Below are 10,717 nucleotides of genomic sequence, written 5' to 3'. Positions count from 1 at the left end.
CTGTATTTCATTTTGGGCTAAGGAATGGAGATTCAGTCTCAGGAAGAAAAATTGGTGCTAAGATTTCCTGATGGCCAGGATCTCAGGGAAGTTCTTGGACTGTGCTACATTCAACAGGTCAAATTCTATCTTCTTCCCAACAACACAGAGATGGCACTGATGGAACCAGTGGGAAGGGAGGTCCCGGGGACCTGCTGCACCCATGTAAACTAGAGTATTTGGTCATTGAGGCTATGTTTCCAGAAAGTTCCACCACCACTGCTCACTGGGTAGGGATTTTTCTCCTGGAAACATGATGAGGTATAAACAAACATCTCAAGAAAAGAGAGCCCACTGGTAACAAGTGATGCTGAAAATAACCAGATAGTTTTGAAACTGAGAGGTCAGGCTGCACCCGTGGGCTCATCCCCTCCCTCAGTCGTTCCAAGCTTTAAGAATGGATTATAAATACTTTGGGCTTCTCTTCTGGTGAAGGGGTGCCAGCAAGTTCTATGTTGTCCACGAGGACGTTCTTGTCTTCCAGTCTAATGACAGTGGGCTGTGGGGCGGGAGCTGGGGTTGGGTTTTTGTGCATGTGGGGCAAGCTGGTCCGGCCAACATCCAGGTCTTTGAAAGCATGAAGCATGAACACCCCCAGGATAATGGTGACAAAGCCAGAGAGGGTGCCCACAATGTCCATGGCAGACATGCTGTACCACTCCTTGAAGAGGATGATGGAAGAGGTCAGGACCACCGTGGTGAAGAACACGTAGTAGATGGGGAACACCAGGGAGGTATTAAAGATGTCCAGTGCCCTGTTGAGGAAGTTGACCTGAGTGCTGAGGGTAAGTGCCAGGATGAGGGACAGGATGTAGGGGAGGGGGTGCCGCACGACGGGCAACCCCTGGAAGAAGTTCCTAATGGTGATGCCCAGACCCTTGACGGCGGTCACGGAGAAGGCCCCGATCACGGAGCAGATGATGATGTAAATGAGGATATTCCTTTGCCCATAACGTGGGGCGATGACAAAGATGAGGATGAGACAGGACACCAGCAGGAGCACAGCAAACACGATGAACCCTTCGGGAGGGGAGGGAGAGAGGTCACCTCAGCCGAGGAGGGTGCAGTCAGCATCTAGGGCCCAGACCCACAGCATTAAGAACGTGGGCTCTAGAGTCAGAAAACACGGTGAAGTCCCACCTTCACAACTTTTTAATAACCTGGGTAACTTATGAAACCCCCAAGACCTCAGTTTCCTCATCTGTCAAAGAGGACCCACAATAGGATCTTCCTCATGGGGTGTATGGTGGGATTCAATGAGATCATGCACATTAAGCATTCAGAACAGTGCCAGGCACATCATAAACACTTAATAAATGGTGTCCACAGATATCAGGCCAGGAAGGCTTTAAGCTGGCCTTGCTGACAAGTACCAGCCCACCAATGCCTTTCTTTAGTTTGCCTTCTGCTCCGGGAGGCAGCACCTCCCACAGGGTTCATCCCCATGTTCCCTGCTCCCCGGGTGCTTGCAGCCCACCTGTGTCTTTCATCTTGGAAGCCAACTCCATGACGGTGGTGACTTTCTCTTCCTCAGGGGCGTGGATCACCATCACTGTGCTGCCGGCCACACAGATCATGCAGCCCAGCTTCCCCAGCAGGTTCAGACTCTCTCCCAGGAAATACGAGGAGAGGATTGCACTGCACGTGGAGATGGGAGAAAGGGATTAGAGCACCATGCCTGCCCCAGCGTCTCAAAGGAAAACGGGGGCTGGGCGAGCACTCACGCAGAACTACAGATCAGAGTCCTGCTCTCTCATGGGGAAACTTTTCTAGACCCACAAAAACGTGTGAAATAGAAACTCATTTCTGAGCGGGCTGCCATGTGTGCTGGAGAAATAGAAATGCAGGTGCGTTTCTTTCAGAGACTGGAAATATCCTCAGACAGCAGAGTTATGAGAACCCTTCAAAGTGCTCTTGTCTAACTTCCTACCCATGAACACACCATCTCTTTGCATTGTTGACAGATGGCTTTCAGCTTTGGCTTGTTTATTAGAAAGCCAATGGGTTTTCCAATACACCTCACTGAAGAGGATCCTTGTGACTTCTCTGAGTCTTCTCTTTTCTGGGAAAAATACCTCTAGTTCCTTGCTGTTTCTCGGTGACATGATTTCTGTTCCCCTCACATCTAGATGAGCCAGAAAAGGTGAGAGGAAAGAGTGAGGAAATTGGGCAAGATGGGGCATGCTTCAGTTTCTCTACAAAGTTGGCGTTAATTTAGGGTAAAAATCTGTTGGCTGTCGTGGGACCCAATTAGCCTGAAAAGTCCTGGTTCTACGTGTCAAGAGAGAGGAGATTGAAGTCTAAGCTCCTTTGTCTCCTATCTCTCCTCTAAAACTACCAAAAACATTTTATCCACAATGTCCCATTCATAAGAGTCTGGTGGCATTTGCACAGGCAGGAGTCACACTCTGGAGAACTCCTTGCCTCTCCCAACTTTTTGTGGGTGGGAATTTGTAAACTAATCAGATATGCCATAGTGGTATCACAACTACGTCAGCTGTGAAATCAGCTAGTCCAGTTGTGCAGAGTGAGTCATGGTTCTATTTGTTTGTTTTTGACTGCATACATGTTGCAAAACTGTCATCAAGATGGTAAAAGAAAACAGAGGACGAAATCAGCTAGTCCAGTTGTGCAGAGTGAGTCATGGTTCTATTTGTTTTTGACTGCATACATGTTGCAAAACTGTCATCAAGATGGTAAAAGAAAACAGAGGAAATTATGGATACTGGGTGTGGTCAGCTGGGATCTACCAGGGTTCCAGGGTTAGGCCAACAATCAGAGCCTCCTTCAAATGGGCTTCAGGACCCCCATGTAGGAACCAGCTCTGTGTTCATAGTTCAGGAGGACTGGGGACAGCAGGAAGCACATACATTTGGCATCAATTATTTTACAAGCTATCAAACATTCATTAAGTGTTTACTTGAGGGGTCACATAGCTTAGTGGTTAAGCACCTGGACTCCAGAATTAGATGCCTGTGTTGGAATCCTGGCCTGGCCACATGGAATCTGGTTACCTTGGCCAAGTTGCTTAACCTCTCTTGGCCTCAGGGAGGGATGCTCTGAGGATTAAATGAGTTAACACATGGAATACATTTAGAACGTTGAGCACATAGTAAGCCCCTCAATATAGGAAAGACATGGTTATTGTCTGGTGCCAGTACTATGCATCTTCTGTTCATTATCTCATTCAGTCCTCAGAACAATTCCTCAAGGTAGGAGTTATTAGCGTAACCATTTTTCAGATGAGGAAACTGAGGCTCAAAGTGGTTAAGTGACTTGCCCATTGTAACATAACTACTCAGTAGTAGAGCCAGGATTAGAACTTAGGTAGTGTTATTCTAGGGCTCATGTTCTTAACTGTAGGCTTCTCTTATTGTGGCACCAAAATATTGACATAAGACATTCAGCCTGGTGGCAGTGGAAGCCTTTCCCACTGGTTCGGGCGTGGCCTGCCCCTCTATTGTCCAGTCAGTTGAGGGGATGCTGAGGTAAGTGGCAGCAAACAACCCCAGTGTCCAGAGCACTGAACGGCACACTGCCTCTTTCTGGGGGCTGGGACAAACCCAGGTCCCTGATTGCTGACTGGCAGTTGACCCCACTTGGCAATTCCAGGCTGCAAGAAACTGAAAACAGGAAGGAGCCAGAGATGGCTAGAGAGGTGACGATAACCTTATGAGGACGCTCAGCGCTCCCAGAGGTGTCACAACTGTCGCAGGTGCAAATGCATAGGCCCCGAAGTTGGCAACTTCTCCAGCAGCCACTAGGAAATTAAAAGAGAAAAGAGGCTAGTGTTAGACAGATGCACCATCTCCATTCCAGAAGAGTCTGGGCAGAGATGGCTTCATTGAGTGTTCAACCACCCACAGAATCCCAGACCAGTATTCCTTAAAATCCTGATTCTTATGCTCTCGCCCCGGAGAGTCTGATCAGAAGGGCAGTCCCAGACTTTACTGGTCAAATCCTTCCATTTTAAAGATAGCAAAGCTAAGGCCCAGTGCCCAAGGTCACATGAAATGTTTGTGGGTTGAAACCTTCTTGTTCTTCAAGAACAAGATTTGGCTTCTAGTCCAGGCACAGATAGGTTTGTCTCAGGGACTGCCAATGTTTTGGTCTATATATTTAAGGTAAGTTCTAGAGCACTAATTATCAAATAAAAACAGCTACATTTATTGATTCCTTGGATACCAATTGTTCTTTGGACTCCCCTTTCCTAAGGGAATTGTGCGCAGTCTTAAGCAATGGGCAGGTGGTTAGAAAAGTCTGACATTCCCAAGGGGCCTAAGTTCTCCCCATCTGACTTTCTAGTTTGCAAACTTCTGCAAGTGCCTTTCTGTCTCTCTGCTGGTAGAGAATGACCTGGGTCTCCCCTTTGAAAGCAGATGATGACTGTGATAGCCCTGGCTAAGGCAGGGATCAAAACCTGACTTAGAGGATGATAAATTAATTGCCTGTAGAATGGGGCAGTTGGTTTAGGAATCCCAGCTTCTACCATTTAGAAGTCCAAGAGTCCACTGCTAACAGGCAGTGATATGATCACCCTACGTTTCACAGGTAGTTGAGAAAATGTACCTTTACCATTACCATCCCTATACAAACATCTCTGTGGGTACATGCTTCAAGGATAAAGACTGGCTTTGGTTTGAAAAAGTGATCTGAGATGAAAGTAAGATGTTCTACCTGCAAATGTTTTATCAGAGTTTTTCCCTAGGAATCTGGGCTTCAGATTCATACTGTCCACAACAGAGACAAAAACACCCCACCCACTCCGTGCTTCATCTCCATCCCTGCTGTCAACAGGCTGCTGTTATTAGCAGCAAAGAGCCCACTTACTGGTGAGGAATCCAGCCCACCACATTGCATCCTTCAGGTAGCCATAGCCTCCGTCCACTGTGGAAGGGAAGGACAAAAGTTAGAGCTGGGCCCCACTTTCTCAGGCATCATCCCCAACTTTACCTTCATTCCCTGATCTCCAAGTCACGGCCTGGTTCTGGGCCATCTCCTGAGTGAGTTCATCCATTCCCAAAGTTTGAAACACCATCTATATATGGTGCCCCTATTTCGTATCTGTACCCTGGACATTTCTTCTGAACCAACTGCTCACTTGACCTCTCCTCTTGGATCTCTCAGGCATCTTGATCTCTAACCTAAATGGAACTCTTGATTTTAAATGCTTCCCACCCGCTCGCCAAATGAAATTCAGTAAACAGCACCTCCATGTACCTAGTTGCTTAGGCCAGAAGCCAGGGGATCACCTTTGACCCCTCTCCTACCCCCTCCCTCTGCATCCAGTACATCCTGCTGCTTCTGTCTCCAAAACCCATCTCACATGTGACCGCTCCACTGCCACCACCCTACTCCAAGGCACTGTCACCTTTGGTCCAGGTTGAGGCAATGGCCTCCTTCCTGGTTACTCTGGCTCTGCTCTTGTCCCTTTGGTAATACATCTTTCTCATGGCAGCCAGTGGTCTTCTAAGGATGCAAATCAGATTATGTCACTCCTCAGCTTGCAGCTGGCCAATGGCTTCCAATTGCTCTTAGGATAAAGACCAGAATCCTTGACAAGACCATGCATAGTCTTGGCACTGCTCATCGCTCCAAACACATCTCCTGTCACTCTTCTCCTTTCTTTTAAAATGATTAGCTCTTTTCTGTCCCAAGGCCTTTGCACATGCTTTTTCCTGTGTCCAGAATACTCCTCCTACCAATATTCCCCTAAATCTACACTCACTCTACAGGTTTCTGTTTGAAACTTGCTTCCCCCAAGACGAGATGTCCTTTCTCTTTTTGTCCTATTTCTATTTTTTGCTCTTGGGATTCTCTTTCATAACACCCTTCTTCTCCTTCATAGCACTTATCATTTATAATTTGAGTTGATTTGCTTATTTTCTGGTATTTCCCCCATGAAAATGGAAGCTCCACAAAGCCAGGAATTATGGCTGCTTTGTTCAGAGCCTGGTACATAGTCAATAGTCAATAATATTAGCTACAAGGGTGATGATGATGATGATGATGTAGACAGATAGATAGATGGGATTTAGACAGTTCTGTGAAAATCCAAAAATCCTATGTTGCTTTTTGTGAATGCCCATTTTTCTAAGGAAGAGGCCTCTTGCTTTCACCAGATTCCTAAGGGAGTCAGAATCTCCCATAAATGTTAAGAACTCTGAGAGCATTTTACTATAAGGTCTGAAATCTCAGAAGATACTGAAATAGCAGATGGGAAGAAAAAACAGATTCTAGGCAAGTTGTTGTCTTTCTGAATGGTCTACTTTGCCTGATCTTCCCTGAGCACAAGCAGAAATTTTCCTGGGGCAAGTTGTCTTTCTGAATGGTCTACTTTGCCTGATCTTCCCTGAGCACAAGCAGAAATTTTCCTGGCACTTTGGGAGGTCTCTGGCCTTTCGAACTCTTGCCATAGTGAAGTTTAGGGTAGCAGGGACCACTGCTCCTGACTTCATGCCCACACCCCACAGCTCCCCATCTGGGAGCACATGTGGGCTCTAGCGCTGTGTATCTAACTGCCAGGCCCTCCTGCTTAGATAATGCTAATACCAACACTAGTGCTTACTCTTTGCCCGGCATCTTTCTAAACATGTTACCTGTCTTCTCAATAACCCTCAAGGCTGGAACTATTCTTATCCCCCTTTTACAGATGAGAAAACTGAGGCACCAGAATAAATAATTTTCTTGCCCAGAATTGCATCACCAGGAATTGAGGAGCTGGAATGGGAACCCCAATAGTCTGCTTCTAAAGTGCAATGTCCCACAGAAGCATTAAATTGAACGTGTCCAAACCTGAACATGTCATTTTCCCATAAGCCCATTCCTCCTTCTGTATTCTTCGTCTCAGAAAATTGCATCATCACCTCCACAGTTGCTCAAGTCACAAACCTGAGTCATCCTTTACTCTTTTGACCCTCATTTTGAAACTAGTCAGCATCAAAGCCAGCAAGTTCTACTTTCAGAGACTGACTCTGGAATTCACTGCTTGTCTCCATTCCCACTGCCATTTCCCAGGCCCAAGGGCTGTCCTCTCGGTCACCTAATTGGCCTTCCAGCCTCCAGCCTTGTCCCCTAATCCGTTCTCCATCTGGCAACCAAGGATCTTTACTGACTCTGGAATTCACTGCTTGTCTCCATTCCCATTGCCATTTCCCAGGCCCAAGGGCTGGCCTTCCAGCCTCCAGCCTTGTCCCCTAATCCGTTCTCCATCTGGCAACCAAGGATCTTTTCAAACCGTAAATCAGATTGTGTCACTCCCCTGCCTACAACCTAACAATTGCACTCTGACTCTGTAGCACAGTTTACAAGACCCTCCATGAGGTGGCCCCTACCTCATCTTTTACCCCTCCATGCTCCAGCCATCCTGACTACTTTCAGTTTCTATGTCATTCATGTTCTCACCTCTGAGCCTTTGCACATGCTGTTCCTTCTGCCTGGAACACTGCCTTCCTCTTTCCCCTCCATCTCACTATCTCCTCATCATTTAGGTCTCAGTTAAGAGATCACCTCTTATAGAAAACCTAACCCCCCAAGTCTGGCCTTTACATACCCCTCCAAAGCATTCCCATAGCAGTCTGTATTTCCCCCATGACGGCACTTACACTATAAAACTATTGCCTACTGACTTGTCTTTGTCTCCCACTCGATTGAACACTCCACGAACACACTGTATCCCCATGCCTAGCATCTCAGCTGGCACACAGCAGGCATGCAATAGGTAACGAATAAATGAATACATTCTTTTACACATGATTGCTTTTCTCAAGAATTGTTTGATGGATACACACCTTATCTTCCAAACAAGCAATTCCCTTGTGGACAGAGACTCAATAATTCTTTTGTGGCACGTAAAGGAGCTTGGCTGGATTGAGAGTGAGGGCACATGTGTCTGACATTGCTCTGGGCAGAGGTGTCTATATGCCCATTTTGTAGAGAAGTTGCAACTTGCCTGTGATGACACATCTGGTAAGAAATAAAACCAGGACTAGACCTGGAGTATCTGATTCCTGGTCCTGAGACTTTTCCCTGTCTTCACCCTATTGGACATATTATGAAGTTCTCAGGAAATTGTGGGTTTCAAAGAAAGGTCTCCCATTGGCAGGTGGGATTCTCAATGGGATTGACAATGAGCCTTTTGTACTCATCTGAGGCCATCCTCTCAGACTGCAGCCCTGGTCCCTGTGAAGGGAAGCCAGCTGAGGGCTCAGCTACCCTGTGCCCAGTCCTCTCCAGCCCCCAGGAACCTACCAGCCCGAGTGGCCCCCGTGGCCACAAGTCGCAGGAGGCCTTTCTTCTTGAGGATGACGCTGCTGCCAATGAGGAAGGTGGACAGGAAGGCCAGGCCCAGGCCAATGTAGAAGCCGTAGTTCTGCCTGATTCTCTCCTGCCAGCTGGTAGAGGTGGCATTGCTGGGCACCTCGGGGTGGAGGCCACCGATGATCTGGCACAGGACTTCTTGGGAGGAGCAGTAAAGGCTGACCAGGGAACCTGGATAGGAAGGCCATGGTGACAGAGTCACGCTGGGGACATTTGTACATTTTAAAAATGTTGGAATTGGCCACTGTTACAGACCACATGCTTCTGCTACTGCAGGGCTCCCCCGACACCCTGTGCCCCAACCTCAGAATAATAGCCAACATTCACTGAGTGCCTGCTCAGGCTAGGATCTTTATTTGCATGAGCTCAAGCTGCTGTGGATAGGCAGCCTGAGGGAGTGGGCTGGAGTCCACAAGCGCCTTCTAGGACTGAAGATGACCAAGTGGTGAACCTCCTGTTTGTTGGAACTGACCATTCTCAGGCCTTGCTTCTGAGATCTCTGGTGCTATGGCCAGTGGTTGGGGCCCCTTCAGGCTAAGAGGGATTGGTGTCCCTGCCAACCCATATAAACTCTGTCTAGCACGCTCTCCAAGTTCTAGAGTCCCCAAGAGCCTGAATCAGCCCTCATGCCCCAGAGCTTCTTGGCACAAACATCAAGGACAATAGGACAAATGTGGGCACAAGGTAAGACCCTCAGTCTGAAGAACTACATAAGTTCCATGACACAGTGCAAAGACTCTCCAATCATCCTCCAGGGCTACTCCTCGCATGGTCCTCTGATCTGGGGTTTTCCATGAGGATTTCTAATAACCACTCTTCGAAATAGGCACAATGATCATTTCCAGGTTTTTAGCTGAAGAAACTGAGGCCCCGTAAGTTCAGGAACATGCCTAAAGCTACATTGGTAGTAAGTGGTGAAGCTGCAATTGGACCTCAAGGTCTTCTGATGCTGAGGCCAAAGCTCTTAACCCTCCCACCCCCAATAAAGCAGGCAGCAAGGTGGGGGGAGGAGAAAGAGATGGGGGGACTTCATCTGGCCTCCTAAGATGTATTTTAAAATATGGATTCATTACCAACATCTAAGACTTGAGGAATTTCCCACGAAAATTCAGATTTGGCACTATACTTTTAAATTAGAAGACCTGCTTACCTCACTGGGCAAGCCCTCCCATAAGGCAAGAATTGGCTGTGGCTGAGCAGCGGCTGCCCCCTTAGGACACGTGCTGTGCAACTCCCCAGAGCCCTTACCCAGCTCCCTTCAGTCACGTTTGTTCTGTGCTTGGCTTCTGTAGGCATTTGAGTTTGTGCCCTCTGGAGGTAGAAGGTCTTTTTCAAGCTGTGTTTCACAAAGGCCCAAGTTCCTGTGCAGAGAATGTAATGGGCCAGGCACTTCTCTTTAGACCAAGCTAGAACTCTCAGCCAGTGTCTAGAAGGGCCCCAAAGTCTGAGATCAGGCAGCTGTGGCTTTGGTGCATCTACAGAGTGGTATCTTAGTGGAACAGATTAAGGGCAATTTGGGCCTTTCTTCCATGACACAGAAACATGGAACAACAGAGCTGCAAGAGCCCTTAGAAAGCAGACAGTCTAACTCTCTTATTTTTAGCTGGGGAAACTGAGGCCCTGAGAAGCAGAAGGATTTCACTTGAGTCACACATACACGTGGTGGTAGAGCTGGGTCTGGATCTTACCAGGGGACATCCATGTGTCTTTCACAATGAGAGATCTCTCTTTCCAACACCCATGTCACAATCAAGGGAAGATGAGACAAGAAGCCATCCCGGTCCCTAATCAGACTTGCTCTACATCTCTTACTCCTGTTCCTCCAGCTCAGGCCTCCCTGCCCAAGAGCCAAATCTGGGGAGTTTCCTGAGCACAGGAAATGAGCCAGAGCTTGGGAGGATGTGGGCCAAGGCAGGTGACTCCTGAGAGGAGGGCCAAGTCCTTCCCACACCCTTCCCCTGCTCCCCAAAGGTGCACCTCTAGCTGGTGGAGCCAAAGTGCCCACTGTGGACTTGGCTGTGACTGCAAGGCCTGTAGCACCCAGAGACTCAGCATCCTCTCTGAGTCAAGTTCTCCCACTATGGTGAAGAGAAAAAAAGAAAGGGCCGACGGTCAAAGGAAATCCAATTCTGAGCAGGGTTCTCATCTGAAAAATGGGTGTTGGCCCAGATGATTCCTGCCTTCTCTTCCAGAATATGCTGGGACTGGAGAACACATTCTGCCCTAGGAGGAGGGGTGAGGCTGAAGACGCGCGAAAAACATTGTTAGTCAGGAAACCAGTCAACGCCCAACAGGCCAGCTTTGAAAGCTTCAGTGCAGAAGGCAAGAAGTTAGAGAGACACGGGGACATCCCACAGCC

General features: G+C 47.9%; 1 protein-coding gene across 2 annotated transcripts in view; it reads right to left on the bottom strand.

The window, feature by feature from the left end:
• Positions 1-293: 293 nt before the first annotated feature.
• NIPAL4 (NIPA-like domain containing 4) overlaps positions 294-10,717 on the bottom strand; it is an 11,980-nt gene continuing 1,556 nt past the window's right edge. Inside the window, exons 2-6 of one of the 2 annotated variants that reach the window (XM_008588878.1) lie at positions 8,290-8,529; positions 4,870-4,926; positions 3,709-3,799; positions 1,517-1,677; positions 431-1,059 (exon numbers count right to left, since the gene is read on the bottom strand). In XM_008588878.1, coding sequence (XP_008587100.1) covers positions 431-1,059; positions 1,517-1,677; positions 3,709-3,799; positions 4,870-4,926; positions 8,290-8,529 — 1,178 coding nt within the window. Of the gene's footprint in view, positions 1,060-1,516; positions 1,678-3,708; positions 3,800-4,869; positions 4,927-8,289; positions 8,530-10,717 lie in introns of both variants that reach the window. The other variant, XM_008588879.1, reaches the window with a different exon arrangement.

Source organism: Galeopterus variegatus, unplaced genomic scaffold (genome assembly GCF_000696425.1).
Source record: "Galeopterus variegatus unplaced genomic scaffold, G_variegatus-3.0.2 Scaffold5084, whole genome shotgun sequence".
Classification (NCBI taxonomy): Eukaryota; Metazoa; Chordata; class Mammalia; order Dermoptera; family Cynocephalidae; genus Galeopterus; species Galeopterus variegatus.
The sequence above is the reverse complement of the archived record's forward strand: the minus strand, read 5'-3'. Positions and strand labels throughout refer to the sequence as shown.